General features: G+C 47.8%; 3 protein-coding genes across 7 annotated transcripts in view; 1 reads left to right on the forward strand and 2 right to left on the reverse strand.

The window, feature by feature from the left end:
* Positions 1-6302, reverse strand: part of LOC131107714 (collagen alpha-1(XVII) chain-like) — a 28200-nt gene extending 21898 nt beyond the window's left edge. For 2 of the 5 annotated variants that reach the window (XM_058057946.1, XM_058057945.1), the window contains exons 1-8: positions 5934-6302; positions 4587-4731; positions 3229-3264; positions 2993-3103; positions 2626-2883; positions 2507-2563; positions 2119-2154; positions 1981-2031 (exon numbers count right to left, since the gene is read on the reverse strand). In XM_058057946.1, the coding sequence (XP_057913929.1) occupies positions 1981-2031; positions 2119-2154; positions 2507-2563; positions 2626-2883; positions 2993-3103; positions 3229-3264; positions 4587-4641 (604 nt within the window). In that variant the 5' untranslated portion in view covers positions 4642-4731; positions 5934-6302. The other 3 variants (XM_058057942.1, XM_058057944.1, XM_058057943.1) reach the window with 3 other exon arrangements.
* Positions 6303-10949: 4647 nt separating this feature from the next.
* cfap43 (cilia and flagella associated protein 43) lies at positions 10950-22383 on the reverse strand. Its single transcript, XM_058058912.1, has 22 exons — positions 22236-22383; positions 21159-21298; positions 21014-21091; positions 20817-20942; positions 20646-20750; positions 20461-20577; positions 20238-20393; positions 19572-19778; positions 19411-19497; positions 17946-18026; positions 17747-17875; positions 17562-17681; positions 16449-16556; positions 16301-16387; positions 16144-16232; positions 15953-16076; positions 15754-15866; positions 15028-15187; positions 14795-14959; positions 13718-13795; positions 13493-13646; positions 10950-13222 (listed from the first exon to the last, which is right to left on the reverse strand). The coding sequence occupies exons 2-22, from the start codon at positions 21207-21209 to the stop codon at positions 13047-13049; spliced, it is 2511 nt and encodes an 836-aa protein (XP_057914895.1). The 5' UTR covers positions 21210-21298; positions 22236-22383; the 3' UTR covers positions 10950-13046.
* sfr1 (SWI5-dependent homologous recombination repair protein 1) lies at positions 11765-13038 on the forward strand. The gene is made up of 3 exons (XM_058058913.1): positions 11765-12046; positions 12146-12505; positions 12569-13038. The coding sequence occupies exons 1-3, from the start codon at positions 11978-11980 to the stop codon at positions 12755-12757; spliced, it is 618 nt and encodes a 205-aa protein (XP_057914896.1). The 5' UTR covers positions 11765-11977; the 3' UTR covers positions 12758-13038.
* Positions 22384-22405: the final 22 nt, after the last annotated feature.

Consider the following 22405-nt stretch of genomic DNA (forward strand, 5'->3'; position numbering starts at 1 on the left):
CTGGCTGGCAGCGCTTGTGGGTGGAGTGATGGTAACGTGGTGGTAGCCTACACACAGTGACTCCATTTCTGCATTTTATATGGAGCCGAGTTTCTGCTGCTGTGGGTTCGGTAACCATGGTGACGACAGGCTTTCCTTCACGTGACATGCGTACCGGTCCTGCTGCAGCAGGGCGGCTAACGGACAAGGGAGAGAAGTTTAGAGCGACTATGTTGAACCTTGACAAGCTGTGGGAAATACCTGAATGGATTTCCTTTTATTTCACTCATCTTTAATGGGGCGGCTACCAAGCCAACATGAGCTTTTTTTAAACATCAGGTTGAAGAATGCGATTGGCCAAGAGGGAAGGGAATGACCAAGGAGGTAAGACGGGTGACCAGAGGGAGACGAGGGGCACAGACGAGGCGAGAGAGGGAGGTGACAGCGGAGGTGCAGCAGCTGGAGGATTGATCTAAAGTTCTCCATTTTTGTTGATGGATAGTTGACACAAAGGCAAAATCAATTGAGTGGAAGCTGCCAGTCTTGCTAGCTCGTGCTTGAACACAATCGCAACGAACTAGTGTGTCACTGTGGCATAAATACGTAATACAGTGCCAAGTACGCCACAGTGGGTGCCACGTATTTACTGGTAACAATCTGGCTAACCTTTAATGGATGTCAGCCTCTACCCAATTGCTACCAAGTCTTACCCAACTGTCAGCGTTTGTCGTGAAGGAAGATGTAGTCCCCCATGCCATTCCAATTTTTATCACACTCTAGTTTTGTTTAGGCAGACATGGGGCAAACGGCGCTCTTCATTTGAAGGACGGTCACGGAAGTATAGTCCATGTGTGGAGAATGTCTATTTATGGCTAAGATGAGCTACTTTCAAAAATAAACCTGCTTCTCGTACCCCCACCTTAGTACACTCGTAAAAACCATTAGAACATCCTAACCACTATAGCAACACAATATAGTGTGGTAGTACGAGAGCGGTCTGGTAGTACGAGAGCGGTGTGGTAGTACGAGAGCAGTGAGGTAGTACGAGAGCGGTGTGGTAGTACGAGAGCAGTGAGGTAGTACGAGAGCGGTGTGGTAGTACGAGAGCGGTCTGGTAGTACGAGAGCGGTCTGGTAGTACGAGAGCGGTGAGGTAGTATGAGAGCGGTGAGGTAGTATGAGAGCAGTGAGGTAGTACGAGAGCAGTGAGGTAGTGCGATAGCGGTGTGGTAGTACGAGAGCCGTCTGGTAGTACGAGAGCCGTCTGGTAGTACGAGAGCGGTCTGGTAGTACGAGAGCAGTGAGGTAGTACGAGAGCGGTGTGGTAGTACGAGAGCGGTGAGGTAGTACGAGAGCAGTGTGGTAGTACGAGAGCGGTGAGGTAGTATGAGAGCAGTGAGGTAGTACGAGAGCGGTGTGGTAGTACAAGAGATAGATGAAAAGTAGGAAGTAAAAGTAGTTTCCCTGAAGTGAAAAGAGGATAATACAAAGCATATGTGTGTGGAATCGGACACCCTGGTGTGGGGGGCGGGGGGGGGCGGGGGGCGGGGGGGGGGGGGGGGGTCCTAGGGCAGCTGGAAGAAGATTGGTACGTCTAGAAGAAGCACTTTTTTGCAGAGTGAAATAGTGAAATCCATGAGACGTTCTTCCTGCTAGAAGTGATTCCTGACGCGGGAACGCCGCCGTGTGGCAGGGGTGAAGTCAGGATGGGACGGGTGCAATTACTGTCATGGAAGTGCAGGGGGCGTGATCCCAGCCGTAAAGCAGGGAGGCTGCCGAGCTAAGCTGCCATTAGGCGTGGACAAAGGCCAGCTCGTGCACGTGTCGCGGCCAGCAAACACGTGAGAAAGGGTTTCCCCTGTGGGATCATCTGGAACTATGAGATCAGCAGAAGTCAGGAAAACTTGAGCGCACCCCCACCCCATCCTCAGGGTCCCACAGCCACAGTAGATGCTTGGTGGCTTTGCGGTGCATTGCCTGACGAGGAAGAAGATATACTCACATCTGCCGGCCGTGGGAGAGGCGCTCTGCAACCTGGCCCGGATCTCGCTCTCTGAGCCAAACCACCAAAACACAAAAGGAAATCCACTTTTCAAAGGTGCGGGTGTTGAATGGCTGAAGAATGATGAGTAGTCAATACCTCTGCTCTCACTTCTCCCTCTGGTGCCGCTGGAGCCTGGAAAGTCCAAACACACGGAACAATGAGGACACTCCATCTGTGGCGCCCCCCATGGGCGCTCGTCACAATGCTAGCAGGGACACTCTCGTACACTCCCCCCCATACATAGAACACGTGCTGTGTCGGACCCCATGATCCACAGGGGTGGATCCTCGGCTAAAGGACATCCAAGCCAGCCCGAAGTTCCGTCAGCAATTAGAGAATAAAAACTCTTTGTGGGGGCGGGGCGGTCTGAACCAAAATGTTGGCAAAAGGAATACATGACGGGTGCCAATGATTTCTTATCAGTGGACTAGACCACAGATTGTGTGTGAGTGTAGAGGTTCCACTCTGTAAAAAAGAGACTTACAGTAGATCCCGTAGTCTTTGCGTGCAAAGTCCGGGGAGGAATTAGCACTGGAACTCCCTGGAAGAGACAACAGATCATCAAGCGTGTCCTCGTGACCTTCACCTCCTGCCTCAGCTCACCCTCATAGCCCCCCGAGCGGATGCTGGCCGTGTGCTTCCTGTCAGAGGAAGAGACGGCGGCAGCCTGGCCTCTCTTCCCGCCGCCCGATGAGCCCACCTTGGACACAGAGCTCACCACGTAGCCGCCTCCGCTCCCGCCGGCGTAGCCCTCCCCATCCAGGTAGCCACCCACGCCATCGTGTCCTCCCCCGGCAGTGTCCCCTGCCAGGTAAGCCCCCGGGGAGGAGCCATAGCTGCTGCTGCTCACGCCCACGGACGCTGCAGGGACCACATGGGCGACACGTTGGTGAGGGATCGTTCTTAACGGCTGATGCTGCTCAGCCGTAGGACGCGTTCGTCCACGCTGCTGTGGCGAGTAAAGGCTGACATGAAGTGAAGTACGTGGTGCTGCTCTTCTGAGTGAAGACATTCTTCTCCAAGGCCGGCCCGCCGCCGCCGCCGCTGGCCATGTTCCTGTGATTTGATCCCGCCGTTCCCTCTGGCAACCAGAAGACACACAAGCAAAACAAGGAGACACATGACTCATGGGGCCGCACGCTAGTAATTACTGCATCAGGCCTTGGCTTCCAGCGTCATGCGGGACCAGGACTTGGCCACACTCACTTGGCGGGAGGGTCGTCAGTCTGCCCGTGGACTCCGCTGGTCAAGCACACAAACGAGGAACATCATTAGACACGGAAGAATCCATTCCTTATCGGGAGGTGTGGACGTCAGCGTCAACGCTGGACCATCATGACTCATGAGTCCTCAATGCATCCTAGTCGCCTACACATCCGTCAGGGAAGCATCCTAGTCGCCTAAACATCCGTCAGGGAAGCATCCTAGTCGCCTAAACGTCTACAGGGAAGCATCCTAGTCACCTAAATGTCTACAGGGAAGCATCCTAGTCACCTAAACATCAGTCAGGGAAGCATCCTAGTCGCCTAAACATCCGACAGGGAAGCATCCTAGTCGCCTAAACGTCTACAGGGAAGCATCCTAGTCGCCTAAACGTCTACAGGTAAGCATCCTAGTCGCCTAAACGTCTACAGGGAAGCATCCTAGTCGCCTAAATGTCTACAGGGAAGCATCCTAGTCACCTAAACATCCGTCAGGGAAGCATCCTAGTCGCCTAAACATCCGACAGGGAAGCATCCTAGTCGCCTAAACGTCTACAGGGAAGCATCCTAGTCGCCTAAACGTCTACAGGGAAGCATCCTAGTCGCCTAAACATCCGTCAGGGAAGCATCCTAGTCGCCTAAACATCCGTCAGGGAAGCATCCTAGTCGCCTAAACGTCTACAGGGAAGCATCCTAGTCACCTAAATGTCTACAGGGAAGCATCCTAGTCACCTAAACATCCGTCAGGGAAGCATCCTAGTCGCCTAAACATCCGACAGGGAAGCATCCTAGTCGCCTAAACGTCTACAGGGAAGCATCCTAGTCGCCTAAATGTCTACAGGGAAGCATCCTAGTCGCCTAAACATCCGACAGGGAAGCATCCTAGTCGCCTAAACGTCTACAGGGAAGCATCCTAGTCGCCTAAACGTCTACAGGGAAGCATCCTAGTCGCCTAAACGTCTACAGGGAAGCATCCTAGTCGCCTAAACGTCTACAGGGAAGCATCCTAGTCGCCTAAACGTCTACAGGGAAGCATCCTAGTCGCCTAAACGTCTACAGGGAAGCATCCTAGTCGCCTAAACGTCTACAGGGAAGCATCCTAGTCACCTAAACATCCGTCAGGGAAGCATCCTAGTCGCCTAAACGTCTACAGGGAAGCATCCTAGTCACCTAAACATCTGGCAAGGATGCATCCTAGTTGCCTATACATCTGGCAAGAAAGCATCCAAGTGTATACTGATACTTTAACCCTGGAACAGATCATTTCTATTTCCGTTTCGTCCAATGAGAGGCTGGCCACGTGCGTCTAAGCTGAAGAGGTTTCCAAACGCAGCCAACAGAATTCCAGTGAAGAAAGCTCACCCTGCTGGTCTGCCAAGTCTGCTGAGAAGTCCACCGGTCTGCTCAGGCCGTCCATCCCATCTTATCTGTTGACACGATAAGCGCTTGCTTGGAGCCGTTAGCCTGCCAGATGTTCCTCAGCAATGAGGCTATAAATCATCTCATGCTGGGAAAACAGCACAACAATCACAAGATTCACTTGGGAAGGTCACGAGGCGGCATGGGAGGAATAAATACACTTTCCTCCACTTTCTCTCCTTCTGATATAAGAGGAATAAATACAGACTTTTCTCCACTTTCTCTCCTTCTGATATAAGAGGAATAAATACACTTTCCTCCACTTTCTCTCCTTCTGATATAAAAGGAATAAATACAGACTTTTCTCCACTTTCCCTCCTTCTGATATAAGAGGAATAAATACACACTTTTCTCCACTTTCTCTCCTTCTGATATAAAAGGAATAAATACAGACTTTCCTCCACTTTCCCTCCTTCTGATATAAAAGGAATAAATACAGACTTTTCTCCACTTTGTCTCCTTCTGATATAAGAGGAATAAATACAGACTTTTCTCCACTTTCCCTCCTTCTGATATAAAAGGAATAAATACAGACTTTTCTCCACTTTGTCTCCTTCTGATATAAAAGGAATAAATACAGACTTTTCTCCACTTTGTCTCCTTCTGATGTAAGAGGAATAAATCAACTTTTGTCCACTGTCTCCTCTAAGAAACAATCTCCACCAACAGAAGCAAGCATAGGCTCCAAGCCGACGCTTTTCCCGGTCCGGGACAAAAGAGGCACATCCCGAGCTGTAAAAGTGAAATGTGAGGAAGGGGAAGGGTATACGAGCAGCACCTTCACCCCAGCGACGAGCCACGACAACACAACACAAAGCATTATTCCAAGTGTGGACAACAAACACACAAAAGTCCATTGAGTCGCCACACCCTGTGGATAAATCCCCCCCCCCCGTGCTGAAAACATGCAAGCATCCTAACTTCCACCCTGAGCCCTCAAAGTCAGCTAAGAAGGCCAACCTTAAGTTTGCCTCCTAACTTACCTGGATGGAGAAACCATCCTAAGGGGGGTGTACAAAGTCAGCTAAGGGGTCTTATCCAAACCTCCATGTAGGAATCCATCTCCAAGCACTGAGGTCAAGCGGTGGAATATATTTAGGAGGGATGTAAATAGCCCGGGAAAGTGCATGTAAAAGTATCCAGAGATCATGGTAACAGACTAATTATAAAGATGCCAGAGGAGGAGACGCGAGCAGAAAAAGGAGAAGCATTTAGCGAGTTATGGTCATAAAAGCACAATCATCAGCCAGCAGCAACGTCCAGCTTTGGTGGGTCCGTTAGGATCCGTACCTCCGAGTCGGACAGTCAATCAACACCTCCTGAGGGGGGCAGCGTGTTCGCTGGACTTCCTCAAAGTCCTGTCCGTTTTGCCACAAGTTTCCTCGGGTAAAAAAAGTTAGCATGCGGCCGCGCCCTTCGGCTGGTTGGCAGGCGGACAGGTGTAGCAAGAAAAGTGCTCCAAAGTCCCACAGCCCCACAGGACATTTGAACGCGTCAGCCTGCAAACTTGAAAACATGCACAGGAGGAGGAAGTCCCGCAACTCCCTTTTTTATGTCGGGGAGGGGGTGGGAACCTTTTTTTCTAGCTTTTTATTAGACTTGTGAGGAGGGATTGTGGGAAAATAAAGTCACGGTGTTCCAGCTGGCTGACACGTGCTGCACAGGGGATCACTATACATATATCACTATACAGGCTTTACATTGGACCCACTCATGATATCACTATACAGGCTTTACATTGGACCCACTCATGATATCGCTATACAGGCTTTACATTGGACCCACTCATGATATCGCTATACAGGCTTTACATTGGACCCACTCATGATATCGCTATACAGGCTTTACATTGGACCCACTCATGATATCTCTATACAGGCTTTACATTGGACCCACTCATGATATCGCTATACAGGCTTTACATTGGACCCACTCATGATATCGCTATACAGGCTTTACATTGGACCCACTCATGATATCGCTATACAGGCTTTACATTGGACCCACTCATGATATCGCTATACAGGCTTTACATTGGACCCACTCATGATATCGCTATACAGGCTTTACATTGGACCCACTCATGATATCGCTATACAGGCTTTACATTGGACCCACTCATGATATCACTATACAGGCTTTACATTAGACCCACTCATGATATCACTATACAGGCTTTACATTGGACCCACTCATGATATCGCTATACAGGCTTTACATTGGACCCACTCATGATATCGCTATACAGGCTTTACATTGGACCCACTCATGATATCGCTATACAGGCTTTACATTGGACCCACTCATGATATCGCTATACAGGCTTTACATTGGACCCACTCATGATATCGCTATACAGGCTTTACATTGGACCCACTCATGATATCGCTATACAGGCTTTACATTGGACCCACTCATGATATCGCTATACAGGCTTTACATTGGACCCACTCATGATATCGCTATACAGGCTTTACATTGGACCCACTCATGATATCGCTATACAGGCTTTACATTGGACCCACTCATGATATCGCTATACAGGCTTTACATTGGACCCACTCATGATATCGCTATACAGGCTTTACATTGGACCCACTCATGATATCACTATACAGGCTTTACATTAGACCCACTCATGATATCACTATACAGGCTTTACATTGGACCCACTCATGATATCGCTATACAGGCTTTACATTGGACCCACTCATGATATCGCTATACAGGCTTTACATTGGACCCACTCATGATATCGCTATACAGGCTTTACATTGGACCCACTCATGATATCGCTATACAGGCTTTACATTGGACCCACTCATGATATCGCTATACAGGCTTTACATTGGACCCACTCATGATATCGCTATACAGGCTTTACATTGGACCCACTCATGATATCGCTATACAGGCTTTACATTGGACCCACTCATGATATCGCTATACAGGCTTTACATTGGACCCACTCATGATATCGCTATACAGGCTTTACATTGGACCCACTCATGATATCGCTATACAGGCTTTACATTGGACCCACTCATGATATCACTATACAGGCTTTACATTGGACCCACTCATGATATCACTATACAGGCTTTACATTAGACCCACTCATGATATCGCTATACAGGCTTTACATTGGACCCACTCATGATATCGCTATACAGGCTTTACATTGGACCCACTCATGATATCGCTATACAGGCTTTACATTGGACCCACTCATGATATCGCTATACAGGCTTTACATTGGAGCCACTCATGATATCACTATACAGGCTTTACATTGGACCCACTCATGATATCACTATACAGGCTTTACATTGGACCCACTCATGATATCGCTATACAGGCTTTACATTGGAGCCACTCATGATATCGCTATACAGGCTTTACATTGGACCCACTCATGATATCGCTATACAGGCTTTACATTGGACCCACTCATGATATCGCTATACAGGCTTTACATTGGACCCACTCATGATATCGCTATACAGGCTTTACATTGGACCCACTCATGATATCGCTATACAGGCTTTACATTGGACCCACTCATGATATCGCTATACAGGCTTTACATTGGACCCACTCATGATATCGCTATACAGGCTTTACATTGGACCCACTCATGATATCGCTATACAGGCTTTACATTGGACCCACTCATGATATCACTATACAGGCTTTACATTGGACCCACTCATGATATCACTATACAGGCTTTACATTGGACCCACTCATGATATGACTATACAGGCTTTACATTGGACCCACTCATGATATCGCTATACAGGCTTTACATTGGACCCACTCATGATATCACTATACAGGCTTTACATTGGACCCACTCATGATATCGCTATACAGGCTTTACATTGGACCCACTCATGATATCACTATACAGGCTTTACATTGGACCCACTCATGATATGACTAATCATTACATATATTTCCATTGGAACCAATCCATTGGAACCAATCACTGATCAATGATTGTGCTTTTGTCATGACACATGTGCCTGACCAACCAAAGGGAAGGACAGATCCCAAGAGGACGCTGATGGCGACGGAAGAGGTCACATCTTGTCTTTGCGACCCCAGCATGCGAGAGATGAGGCTTGATGCGGGTAAAGAATATACTTATATATACTTATATATACTTCTATATACTTATATATACTTCTATATATACAGGACAGGTCAGCAGCAGTAGAGCTCCAACACGGGGAGGAGAGCACACCTGAATTAGATACACAACAGCGAATTGGAGGCAGGTGTGTGTAAGTCAGAGTGTAAAGACAGGAACAAAGAATGGAACAACACAGGACGTGACTGCAAAATAAGAGCATGGAAACAAGAACTAAGACACAAAAGCGGAACGCAGGCAGAGGCAACGACTCAATTTGTGACAGAGGAAGTTGTTTGGACATTTTTCATTATATCCATATAATAATGTTTGTATTGTTTCCCTCTTTCTCTCACCAATATAGCACAATTACTACTATGTATTATTATCATATTACTACTTTTTTCTTTTTTCATTCTTTTGCATATTCCACTTGATTTTATATTTCACTTTTTGTCAGTATGCATTCCACTTTTCATACTGTGACAAATCTGATACAAGCCTCCACATATTGTTTTATAACCTTGTCATCTGTGTTGTAAATATTTGCCATGTAGTACTACTGCAGTTGTAAATACACACCTAATACACACCCGTTTGTGATAACATATTCTTGGCCCCACAGTCAGGAGATGGGAAGACCTGGCTTGGATCCCACCCTCGGCCATCTCTGTGTGGAGTTTGCATGTTCTCCCCGTGCATGCGTGGGTTTTCTCCGGGTACTCCGGTTTCCTCCCACATTCCAAAAACATGCTAGGTTAATTGGCCACTCCAAATTGTCCATAGGTATGAATGTGAGTGGGAATGGTTGTTTGTCTATATGTGCCCTGGGATTGGCTGGCCACCAGTCCAGGGTGGACCCCGCCTCTCCCCCCAAGACAGCTGGGATAGGCTCCAGCACCCTCGCGACCTTCGTGAGGATAAGCGGTAGAATATGAATGAATGAATACTGTGAATACGTTATTATCTTGCACTGCGCAGCCAGACCCATTCATGTTCTATGGTTATCATCACATTTTACCAGTGCCCTTCAATGCAGGCATCACCAATAAAGAGAAAAAAGCCAAAAAGGAGAAGATGCTGGCAAGAACATTTTCATCCCACATGATGATGGTTTGATACTAACTGCTCCTATCAGCTTTCCAACATAGATTGTTTCTCTGTGGTGTGGGGGGGGGATCCCGCCCCGGCCCCACCCATCCACGCAGTGCTGACCACCACTCGCATGACTCACCGCCAGCATGACTGGGTTCTGCTCCACTGATGGAAAACAAATGGCCCCGAGCACAGGAGGAGGGGCCACTCACATCTATGTGCAAGCTCCAATTATGCGGGGGGGGGGGGGGGGGTAATTCAATGGAGAATTCCTTGGCTGTGGAAAGAAGGTGGACAGATTAACAGTTTGGTTTTTTTTAGCAGTTTGCATCAACACAGCAAGCGGTCCAAAGGTTGGATGCAAGGCAATGATTGACTGATTACTGTATCAGCCAACATGTAAACTGATTAGGATGCCCGGGGGGGGCACTTCTATCTACACCTAGCATGCTGCATTCACAGACACACGCACGCAGGAATGCTGCAATGCTTTGTAACCACCCCACCGTGCTGGAAGGCTTTGTAACCACCCCACCGTGCTGGAAGGCTTTGTAACCACCCCACCGTGCTGGAAGGCTTTGTAACCACCCCACCGTGCTGGAAGGCTTTGTAACCACCCCACCGTGCTGGAAGGCTTTGTAACCACCCCACTGTGCTGGAAGGCTTTGTAACCACCCCACCGTGCTGGAAGGCTTTGTAACCACCCCATCATGATGGAAGGCTTAGTAACCACCCCATCATGATGGAATGGTTTTAGTGAAACCTCCACCCCATTGTGCTGGAATGCTTTGCAACCACCCCATTATGCTGGAATGCTTTGCAACCACCCCACCGTGCTGGAAGGCTTTGTAACCACCCCACTGTGCTGGAAGGCTTTGTAACCATCCCATTGTGCTGGAATGGTTTTAGTGAAACCTCCACCCTATTGGGCTGGAAAGCTTTGTAACCACCCCACCGTGCTGGAATGCTTTGCAACCACCCCATTGTGCTGGAATGCTTTGCAACCACCCCACCGTGCTAGAAGGCTTTGTAACCACCCCACCGTGCTGGAATGCTTTGCAACCACCCCATTGTGCTGGAATGCTTTGCAACCACCCCATCATGCATCATGCTGGCCGGGGTGGTTACACGTCTCTCAGCAAGATGAAAACAGGAGCTCTCTTGTGTTTGTAAAGTCACACCCTCACTAGGCTGGGATTATAGAGCAGGCTGACACCAATCTTTGGATGAAGTCATCCCAGGTCCAGGATCAATGACTGGCAGGAAGAACATCGGGGATAACACGAAAGTGAGAAAAAGTAGGACGTGGGCAGCCTACCTGGCATCCGAGAGCAGGCTTGGCGTGAATTCTCCACTATTTATGGCTGGCTAGCACACACACCTGTGTTTGATGAAGAGTTGGCACACTCTCTCGCATCTCACATTGCTTCTAGATTCCCAAAAAGCCACTCCTTTTCCATGTGGTTACTCAGAAAGTCCAAATGGGGGCTGGAACTAAGGGTATAGGACTAAGGATAAAGGTTAAATGTTGACTCGTTTGTGTAAATAATCTACAAGTCTATCATACAACAATCTTCCAAACAGACATAGGATGTTGCTGGACAAGAAGAATTCATCTAAATCCGATGATGAGAAGCGTTGACTCGCCTCGTGACTTCCTTCGTCAAGCGTCTGACAACACTCCATGGAATTTAGTGGCTCATACAAGATATAGTTGACAAAATACGTTAAAAGTATGCCAAACGTCATTGGATAAAAGCATATGAAATACTAATACACTAAACTATACTACTATGAATGTACTATAATACTGATAAATGGAAATTGATCTTTGTGAGCGAGAACTGAAAATAGCAACACGAACTGCAAATCCCGTGAGCCTTCACTTCGTTACGTCATCACAGTCCAACCAATCACATGCTTTGGAGGGTTTCCGAACCCCAAAACACGGAAACGCAGAAAACGGTTTCCGTTGACGTCGCCTTCTCTGATTTAAGGTTTCCCATAGGTTCGTTTCAGTTGTTAATTTGGCTAATTGTCGCTAACATTCTGAGGGAGGGACGCTTGGTTAGTTCTTGTTGTTTCATGGGGGTCACGGCGCAGAATGTCAAATAAGTTAGCGTGTAGTTCTCGGTCACTTTTGGAGAGCAGCCCGATTGAAGCCAATGAGACGGTAAATCATTCTCATTGTTTTTAACAGCATAGGATGGCTTTGTTCGGTGATGAATAGAACATTATGTTGATGATTATGCTTTGCTTGTCGCCTCTGCAGCCTCCTTGGAAGATGAGCTGCTCCCTGAAGGAGCGTCTGAGGAGGTCACGGCGCTCCTTCACCTCGCCTTTCGCCGTGGCCAAGCGCCTTTGCGTGGAGGAGGAGGATGGCCCGGCGCTTCCAGCACATTCCCAGATAGCGCACAATACTAACACAAGCGCTCCACTTGTCAGCCTGTCTGCTGGCGTCAATGGACAGGAAGTCAGAGCCGGGAGTGAAAAGTTCTCCGTAATGATTCCGGGATGCGTGGGCGGTCATTCTGAAGACTTTGCACAGCAACGGGAGCGACTCAGCAGGGAGGTGAAGGACAAGACGGAGACCTTACGTCGACTTACGATGGTGAAGATGTACAGACGCAAGGTGGGTCACTTCAGATGGCCTCTCCCGACCACTTCTCACCTCCTGTTGTCCTCCACCCTCTAGAATGACCTCACACAGCTCCAGACCTTGATCGACAAGTGGCGGCATTGTGCCCAGGATGCACTGTATCAGCTCCAGTCCGACGTCCCGGTTGATGGACGCAAGGCCGGCCTGTCCGAGCTCATCGACCTCTTTGGACTGGATGACAAAATCCTGCACTTTGACCGCACAGAAGACGATTTCACTTCCTGAATGTGCTCTCAAACACACCCACGAGGTTGACAAAGAAAGCTTGGAAGTCCACCACAATAAGGAAGTCATCTTTTACGGGTGTAAAAATCACTCCACAACTGCTCTTCTCTTCAAAGGCTGGAAGGAGCAGGGTGACTTCCTTCCTACAAATGTTGACATGAATGAAAGAATGATGGTGTTCTACCTTAGAGGTCCCACTGAAGTCCAAATGATGTTTATTTCACGTTGTAGCTGAGGGCTACTCAAGTCAACTGGAAATAAAAGCTGCTTGTCTGACTGTTGCCAAGTCTCAGTTGTACTTGAGTTGGACCAGCGAAGGGTAGTTCCTCATTCCCAAACGTTGGGCCTCGGCGCTGAGGAACGCCAGTTTCTCTGCCTGGATTCTGGCCGTGTCCTTCAGCTTCCGCAGCAGCAGAACCTCCTGGTAGCGCTGCTCAGTGTTCACCGCCTCGTTCGCCTCCATAGCTGGAAAAGCCAGAAGACCACTATGAAGCGGAAGTGTCATGCTGCACGGTTGGCGTATCGCAATCGTAGACAAGTCTGCCTTTTCCTCTTCCAGAGCTCTACCGAGCTGCACCAGGTTATGTTCACGCAGCATCCCACGGCTGCACACCTGGCTGGGTTGCGCGTGGAAGCCAGAGGTGGATAAATAAACATTTCTGTGCTAAAGAGGCTTCTAAAGTACCCGAGAAGGTAGAATATTGCTGGGAAGGCTTCGTGCCAGCATTCCTTTACCTGACGCCTCACTGATGTGTCTCATCTGGGACACGGTCACATGCAGGTCCTGGATCTGCTTGTCCAAAGCGGCGTTCTTGTGTTCCTTCATGGCGGCCTGAGCGTGGAGATGTCTGATAGTTTGTTTGCGATGCTTCACGTCCTTCAAATACGTCTTTTTAGAAAGCATAGAAACACAACATTAGCAGCCTTGGCCTTTGACAACATGAAGGCGTCTCGTGTCACCTTCTGCTGCAAAGCCAAAGTCTCCTTCATGGACGTAGCCTGCTTGCAGACACGGCTGTCGCTGTCTGTTTTCAGATACTGAAAAAATACACAAAGCATGAGCGCTTCTGCCATCTTGGCGCCCAATAAACAATCAAAGCACGCTTTATGGATTGTTGATGTTGTCAGCGTTCCAGCAGCTCGAACAATGACAGGAAGCAGCGCTCCTCGCTGCAGGAGAACCACCTGAACCCTTTGCCAAAGTAAACCGCCATTTGGGACTGCAGACCAGATTCTCATGCACACCCATCAGCAGGTTAAAAATAAGACGTGTGACTCATCAGCTTTATCAACTTTATGGACCTGTTTATTCTCCCAACAGCTACTGACACCCCCCACCCCCGCCCCGCCCCGCCCGGCCTGGCCTGGAAATGCTTTATGGTGTGGGAGGATCTCCCTGTGAGGTCTTGTTCACTTCCAATCCTGTCCCCTCCCACACGGTTTTCCATGTTTCAGTGGAGATAAAGATGCAGGCAGAGAAGAGTGACGTTGATTCCTTCATGTTTTTGTAGACTTTATTGGGGCCCATCCTCAACCATCTTCACCATCCTCACCATCCTCACCATCTTCACCATCCTCACCATCCTCAACTATCTTCACCATCCTCACCATCTTCACCATCCTCACCATCCTCAACTATCTTCACCATCCTCACCATCTTCACCATCCTCACCATCCTCAACTATCTTCACCATCCTCAACCATCCTCACCATCTTCACCATCCTCAACTATCTTCACCATCCTCAACCATCCTCACCATCCTCAACCATCCTCAACCACCCTCACCATCTTCAACCATCCTCACCATCTTCAACCATCCTCACCCCTTCTCAACCATCCTCACCATCCTCAACCCTCATGTGGGACATCATCACACGTCCCCCCTGCAGCTAAGAATGCATGTGATGGGACACACCTGGAGGGCCGTCATGTGAGCTGCACGTGGAGCACATTGTTACGCCAAGAACTACCTTGCTGGCGTAGTGCCACCTGGCCACACCATAAGGTCAAGCGTGGTGGCGCTATTGAACACCCACCTCTTTGTGGTCCTCTGTGAGGCGTAGCATCTGGATGTCCCGTTCTTTATTTTGGAGGTCCTCTATCTGCATCCTCCTCATGGTGTTATCCCACTCCACCTGGATGATGCCCTTACGGAAGTCTTTGGTCTGCACCAGCATGGCTATCTTCTGCTCGCCCAGGCTCTGATCAGACCAAACGTTAACATTTGTATCCATCATCAGAAAGCTGAGGTGGGGCGGTGTCTACTGACCCTTATGGTCTGATTGAGGTCTTCCACCACGGTCCTGTGGAGAAGAATGGAGTCGCTGTAGTCAGGTATGAGATCTGTGTTGGTCACCTCCACCTGGCCCTGTTTGAGTAGGAACTGGACCATGATGTCCTTCAGGAAATGCTTCTTCTCCTCACGCAGACTTGATGGATACAACACAGGAAGAACGCTCACAACATTGGGTGCATTAACTCATTAACCTCTTGCCAAGAACATTGGTCAGTTTGGTGACCAGCTTTGCTGTGGTTCGCTAAATCGCTAACGTATTTGCTGCTAACATTAGCCTGCTAACATTTACCCCCCCCCCCCATTCCAAAAACATGCTCGGTTAATTGACCACTCTAAATTGTCCATAGGTATGAATGTGAGTGTGAATGGTTGTTTGTCTATATGTGCCCTGGGATTGGCTGGCCACCAGTCCAGGGTGGACCCCGCCTCTCCCCAAGACAGCTGGGATAGGCTCCAGCACCCCCTCGACCCTCGTGAGGATAAGCGGTAGAAGATGTATACTTTACTGTATATTATAGTCTATACATATGTACAGTGTACCCAATAAAATGTAGAGTATATATACACAGTATATACATATACATATATATATATATATATATATATATATATATACACAGTATCTTTTTTCTCCTATAAAACAAAACATGGCGGGTATGAGAGAAAAGCAGACATATTTAAGAAGCAAGCGTCACACACTTGTCCAGCAGTTGTGTGAGGTGTTGAATTTCCTGCTGGGCAACATGGTCCTCATCCTGCTTCTGGTACAGGGTCGCCTGCAGGGCTGCCAGACTGGACGCTTTGGCTTTGACCTGCACAAAAGGCCTGAGATATAGGATATGTATCGACCTTCTACAAACGCCCATCAGTAGAAGAAAGGTGCCGTGCGTTGCATTACATTATGCTCACTGTCTATTTTGGTTCTGCGGACTTGACAAAACTTCTCCCAGACTGTTGTGTTCAAGCCTTCTGGGATATTTCTAGGAGCATCCAATTCCTCCATGGCGTGCTTCTTCGGACCTCTGAGCAGTACAAAGACAAGAAGGTCTGTTGATGACGCATGATGCGAGGAGGGGATGAATGACCAACCTGGGTCTTCGCTTGAACAGCTTGTACAGCTGGTCAACCATGGCTTTGTGAAGACCAGGGAATTCCTTACGGAATTCTTTGTCCAGAGCCTGGAGAGACAGCACATTACGATACATACAGTAGAAACACTATTACTCGGTGAACAGCTTCTACTTACTTTGTCCTCTGCGACAATGTTCTCATAGGTCTCCTGAAACAATTCCAAGTCTCTTTCAAAGCGCTGCAACTCTTCCGCCATCCTCCCCTGAAAGACAAGTGGCATTATGAGCGGAGGACCAGGAAAAGCTAAGAAATGAGGGAACCACCTTGTTTTCCAGCATTTGTCCAACTTTCAGCCGCAGCTCCTCTTCTTCGATGCCCATCACCTCCTCCATCAGCATGGAATAACTTAGAATTTTCATCTTCAGTTCTTCCTGGGAAAAACAAGCAACCCTGCTTGAGTGGTGTAAGATCCGAGCGGACAGGTTAGGTTTGTACGGCGCTTCTCAATTATGTTCTACCATGCCCCGCCTCGGGGACACAATTAGTTTCACTCGCTTCTGGCCGTCTTCAGCTGTTCCGTGGACTACTGCGTTGCCAGATTGCTCCCTGCTCCTTGTTAGCTACTTTGTGGTCTCGGCTTCTTCCAGCAACCTGCTGGCTTCTTCAGCAGCGTACTTTGTCACCTGCTGGCTTGTCTGCTGGTTCTGCAGCACCCTTTCTTAGTCCTTTTTACCTCGCTGCCATCCGGACATTTTCATTCCACTTTGTATTTGTGTGCTTCAACTGACAGTGGTCAACCATAGGAGTACGAGAGCGATGGTGTCATATATTACCATTATCATTGCATTCATGAACAAAACAATGCGGACAGTAATATTGATGCACAGCAGAGGAACTGTGGAATTGTAGGAGGAAGTCTGGAGAGACAGAGAAGTATGTTCAAGTGGGGCAGGACATGTATAAGGACCGGAAGACTCATTGGGAGTGACCAGGATGGATAGGATCAGGAAGGAGGGACAGTAGAAACAAGTCAGAGAGGCCGGACTGAGATGGTTGGGACATGTCCAGAGGAGAGAGAGTGAATATGTTGGTAGAAGGTAGGCCAGGTAGGAGGCATAGAGGAAGACCAAAGAGGAGGTTTATGGATGTAGAGAAGGAGGACATGACAGAGACAGGGTTGGATGGAGGAGATTGGTGGAGGGAAAAGTCCACAGAGAACGAAGGAGATCTGCAGTCATTTGTAGGCCAGTTATGATCCATCCAAGTCTTTTATTGTGAGCGGCCATAAAAGGATCAAATTCGGGAATGTAAATGGCAGATGGAATGTAAACCATCGGCTCATAGCTTCACGGCTCCTGCAGGTACCGATCCCCTCCTCGTGCGAAGGCCGCCGATATGCACGCCATCTGCTTTTTCTACACGTGTGTGTTGTTCACCTGACATATGGCCATGTCCGACTTTATTTTCCTCTCAAACAGCTTCCTCAAGCTGTCATCGAAGCGCTCGGTGGCATCTTTGGTGGCTTTCTGGAGGCCTTTGATTTCATTTTCCAGCGACTGCAGTGGCAGATCAGCAATTAGAGAAAAAACAAGATTTGCTGACGTCGGCAAATCAGGCGCACCTTTCTGTATTTGTCCTTCTCTGTAGTCAGCTCCTTGACTTTCTTTTCATACTCTTTGAAGAGCTTCTTCTCCTCCTCGCTCCACTGGTTGTTAGCTTTGGCCACAATGAACTCGGGCTGGGGGACCTCCTGTGAAGTTCATTCAGGCGTCATTTCCTGTGCTTTCTGTTATGGCCTCAGATTGTACGGCGTGACCCACCGATTTCAAAATGCTGTCTTTTTTCACTTCCAGCACTCCGTCCATCATGTCGTCAAGGGCCCTGCCCCGTACGTTGTCCCTCTGAAATCCAGCAGATGATGCCTGCTCATCACAGCCACGTCAGCAGCTGACTAACGTCCGTGTGTCGACGTAGATGTACAGCATATAGATGTACGTACACGTGCCAGAGGGTTTGCTGCACTGTATGGTAGGGCTGTCATTCAAGGGCACAGGTCCTGTTTGACCCCTGACCCCTGACCCCTGACCCCCACCGTAGTGTGAGGACACACAGCAGTGGATGTGGAGGCACGATTGGGAAGTAATACAGATAGATACAATGACCTTGCAAAGTACACGTATTCTAGATAAAAACTTTTACTGCAATAAACTGAGTTCATCTCTCAGCACACACTTTCTCCAGGAACGATGAGTTCGATTTCCTTTCTAATACTGTACTGCAACTGCTCTTATCAAGAATGGAGAGTACTGGAAGTGTTTTTATGCAGTATTGGATATAGAGTACTGGAAGTGTTCTTATGCAGTATTGGATATAGAGTACTGGATGTGTTCTATGCAGTATTGGATATAGAGTACTGGAAGTGTTCTATGCAGTATTGGATATAGAGTACTGGAAGTGTTCTATGCAGTATTGGATATAGAGTACTGGAAGTGTTCTATGCAGTATTGGATATAGAGTACTGGAAGTGTTCTATGCAGTATTGGATATAGAGTACTGGAAGTGTTCTATGCAGTATTGGATATAGAGTACTGGAAGTGTTCTATGCAGTATTGGATATAGAGTACTGGAAGTGTTCTATGCAGTATTGGATATAGAGTACTGGAAGTGTTCTATGCAGTATTGGATATAGAGTACTGGAAGTGTTCTATGCAGTATTGGATATAGAGTACTGGAAGTGTTCTATGCAGTATTGGATATAGAGTACTGGAAGTGTTCTATGCAGTATTGGATATAGAGTACTGGAAGTGTTCTATGCAGTATTGGATATAGAGTACTGGAAGTGTTCTATGCAGTATTGGATATAGAGTACTGGAAGTGTTCTATGCAGTATTGGATATAGAGTACTGGAAGTGTTCTATGCAGTATTGGATATAGAGTACTGGAAGTGTTCTATGCAGTATTGGATATAGAGTACTGGAAGTGTTCTATGCAGTATTGGATATAGAGTACTGGAAGTGTTCTATGCAGTATTGGATATAGAGTACTGGAAGTGTTCTATGCAGTATTGGATATAGAGTACTGGAAGTGTTCTATGCAGTATTGGATATAGAGTACTGGAAGTGTTCTATGCAGTATTGGATATAGAGTACTGGAAGTGTTCCACGCAGTTTGCATGCAAATGTCCACCAGCTTACAGGTTGGTGTGGTTTCCAGGCCAGCAGGAATTTGGAAGGACCCACAACCAGGGGTTGAAAACCCCAAATCCCATTGATTTTGGCGGCATACCTTGGCAGCCAAGCGCTTTTGCTCCTCCAGTCTTTTCTTCTCCTCCTCCTCCTGCTGTTGTGGGGTGAGGTACTTCTCTGCTCGTATCTAAAGAGGCACACAGAGATCACGGGCCTGCTGATATCATTTTCTCCATCCCATGTGGTGGGGGGGCGGCTCACCTGGGAGTGGTCCACGATGAACACCCTCTCGGGCACCTCTCTGTCGTTGAGCGAGGGCTCCCACAGGTCCTCCACCATTTCCAGCTCCTCCATGAGCTCCTTGACTTGCTTGTTCCTCTCTTTCACCCGAGCAATCTCCTGCACTTTTTGCTTGTACACGCCGTCAAACTTGGTGTTGAGGGCCGTCTTGATGCGGTAGATGACATCCTGCACATTTGCAGATACAAGCCACTTCAAATCACACATGCAGGCGTCCCGCCCATTTCACATTCCACTATCAATTCCAGAATCCTTCCTAAATCAGGAATAGATGTGTCTATAATGAATGAATACTTTGATATAACTTCAAAGATAATCTATATGGGATGGCCTCTGTCACCCAATGAAGGATCAACACTTCTATGACAATAAACTGTGTAGTATCCTACAACTTCATGCTGAGTGTAATAGAGACGAGAAACAAATACTATGATCTAATAGAGGATCCTACCACTATGGCACTGACTCCTGTTTGTTGGGCTATGATTACAGTATGTGGATGTGTGTGTGGGGGGGGGTCCTAAGGTAGGGAGCCCCACCTTTAGCAGGACCATATGTTTGTTGGGCTATGATTACAGTATGTGGATGTGGGATGTGGGATGTGGGGTCCATGCTGGAGATTCCCACCTGGAGCAGAACTATCTGGTTCATCTTCTGCTCTGTGGTTTGCAGGCTGAACTGGTCATAGAGGTAAGGATGCGAGAGCTCCAGCTCGGCAGAGTAGCTGCTCGCCAGTCCACTCATGGCCTCGGGGATCTCCCCTGGCTTTTGGGTCTTCTCTTTCTGTGAAGAGCATGGGTGCATGTTCATTCAGCCAGTGGCAGGAAATCCAGTAAGGAAATCGGCTTACAGAGGCGGCATCCACTTCCATCTTCCTTTTACTCTCAACCTCCTTAAGCTCGTCCAGGTCTTTCTGTGGTCGCTCCTTGAGGGGGTAGTTGGTCACCTCATGCTCTGTGTGGAAGGCCTGCGCTTGGCAAACACAATATTTGCATCCAGCTCGAAAGAAAGCGTTGATGCCTTGTGGCGTTCTACCTTCACAGCTCTGTCTTTGACCTTCAGGGAGTCCCAGCAGTCTCTCTTTAGGACGTCCCACAGGTAGCATCTCTCCCAAATTTGCATCTGGATTTCATCTCTCACCTGCAGTCAACCATCCCATCTGAGTAAAAGGACTTGTGTTGTATGACCCGGTGTGTCCCCCGTTACCCTGGCAACTTCCTGCTCCATCATGGTGTCGTGTCTCCTCTGCTTCTCATTGTCCACGTTGAATTCCTTCAGTTCCAGTCGCTCAATTTGACGAACGCTCTCATTTTCTTGGATCATCTCTTGGATCTGGGAGAATTTAGTGGTCTAGTTAGACTTTCCAGCGCCACCTTGGTCTTCACAAGGAGCTTTGAGCTTACAATGTGACGTATCTCTTCCATCTGCTCCCTTAGCTTCTCCTTTTTCTGGTGGTATTTCATGTCATCTTCTCCTGGAACCTGTGGCGTTGCAGAATGCAGAATGAATGACCATGTACAACGTGGTGGACTCAAGAATACCGCTTACCTGGCTTTCCCATGCAGGAGACTCTTGGCTGGACTCGGTGTTGACATCCATGGATTTGCTTTACCACATCAGCATTCAAGTTCAAGTAGTAAAAATACTTCAAAGAAAAGTCTTGGGAATGTTGTCCGTCATCCACAATCCTGATGTCAGACATACATGAACACACGTCTGTCTCTTTTCTGCGCTTTGCAAGGGCAAGGGTAAGCGTAAGGGTTTGGCCTTCATAGAAACATCTACTTTATCCTCATACAGTTGGAGTTATCTCACTCAAACGTGCTTTGTGTGCTAAACAACATTTTTCTTCGTTGTTTTTTTGAATCTTCGTTGTTTTTTTGAAGTATTCCATTGTAACGCCTTCGTATTGAATTAGGAACGCAAATGTTCCCGCCAAATACACAAACGGATGTGAACAGCGATGACGTTGGTCAAATCTGATTATCGATTGGTCGCTATGATAGACGTCATTGTCACGCGACACTTTATTACGCGAACTAAATTACGTAGAAAACTCATTAGCCGTACGTTTTTGTCGCCGCGAGTCCGCCATCTTGTGTAGCACTACCTTGTTCTTTTGCGACTTTCGACGTTTTTCGCTTTCTGTGTCCTACGCCTATTTCCTAACTGTCAGCCGAGACAAAATATTCAATTTAAATTTCTTGTATTACCAAAATACATGACTCACAAATGACTAAATGACACTCAACTTTCCTGGGTATTGCATCGCTTTGTGAATGTGGCCATTATGGTCGGACACTGTTGCTATGGCGACCAGCAGCACAACTAATGTCATCGCGTCATGAAGATGGGCTCCAGCAGACCCTAGCTAGGACCTGCGGTAGACTAAATGGATGGATGGACGACTTGTTGACTGTTCTTTCATTCGTTCATGAACACAGAAAGGTACATTCCAATAGTCAAAATGCAACCTAACTTGAAAAATGCAGACAATGACCTCGAAGCAAATGAAACAATTGTCTCAATCCAGACTGACGTAAAACAATATGTACATGTTCTCATTAAGTACACAATAACTATTTTTATAGTTAGACAAAGACACAGGACAGACAAGATTCCTACCTGCGTGCTATGCTATCTTAGCACCGGTCAATGCATCCTCGCTTTATGACAACAGACATTTATTTTATTGTTTACGACTAAGTAAGAAGTAAGGCTAACCACGTCGAGATAACTTGTTGCCAAAAACACAACAAGCCGTGCGTTTCCTAGGAACCCTGGTCCCGCCCACT

Source organism: Doryrhamphus excisus, chromosome 20, assembly GCF_030265055.1.
Source record: "Doryrhamphus excisus isolate RoL2022-K1 chromosome 20, RoL_Dexc_1.0, whole genome shotgun sequence".
In the NCBI taxonomy this organism is placed as follows: Eukaryota; Metazoa; Chordata; class Actinopteri; order Syngnathiformes; family Syngnathidae; genus Doryrhamphus; species Doryrhamphus excisus.

Bases quoted from the DNA above. Each gene is read 5' to 3' on its own strand.
- sfr1 (XM_058058913.1), top strand. From the start codon at position 11,978: ATGTCAAATAAGTTAGCGTGTAGTTCTCGGTCACTTTTGGAGAGCAGC. The intron at 12,047-12,145 runs GTAAATCATTCT...TCGCCTCTGCAG, and splicing joins CGATTGAAGCCAATGAGACG to CCTCCTTGGAAGATGAGCTG. The intron at 12,506-12,568 runs GTGGGTCACTTC...TCCACCCTCTAG, and splicing joins TGAAGATGTACAGACGCAAG to AATGACCTCACACAGCTCCA.
- cfap43 (XM_058058912.1), bottom strand. From the start codon at position 21,209: ATGGATGTCAACACCGAGTCCAGCCAAGAGTCTCCTGCATGGGAAAGC. The intron at 17,682-17,746 runs GTGCGCCTGATT...CTGCCACTGCAG, and splicing joins AGAAGGACAAATACAGAAAG to TCGCTGGAAAATGAAATCAA. The intron at 16,077-16,143 runs GTTGGTCATTCA...TGTACTGCTCAG, and splicing joins CTGTTCAAGCGAAGACCCAG to AGGTCCGAAGAAGCACGCCA.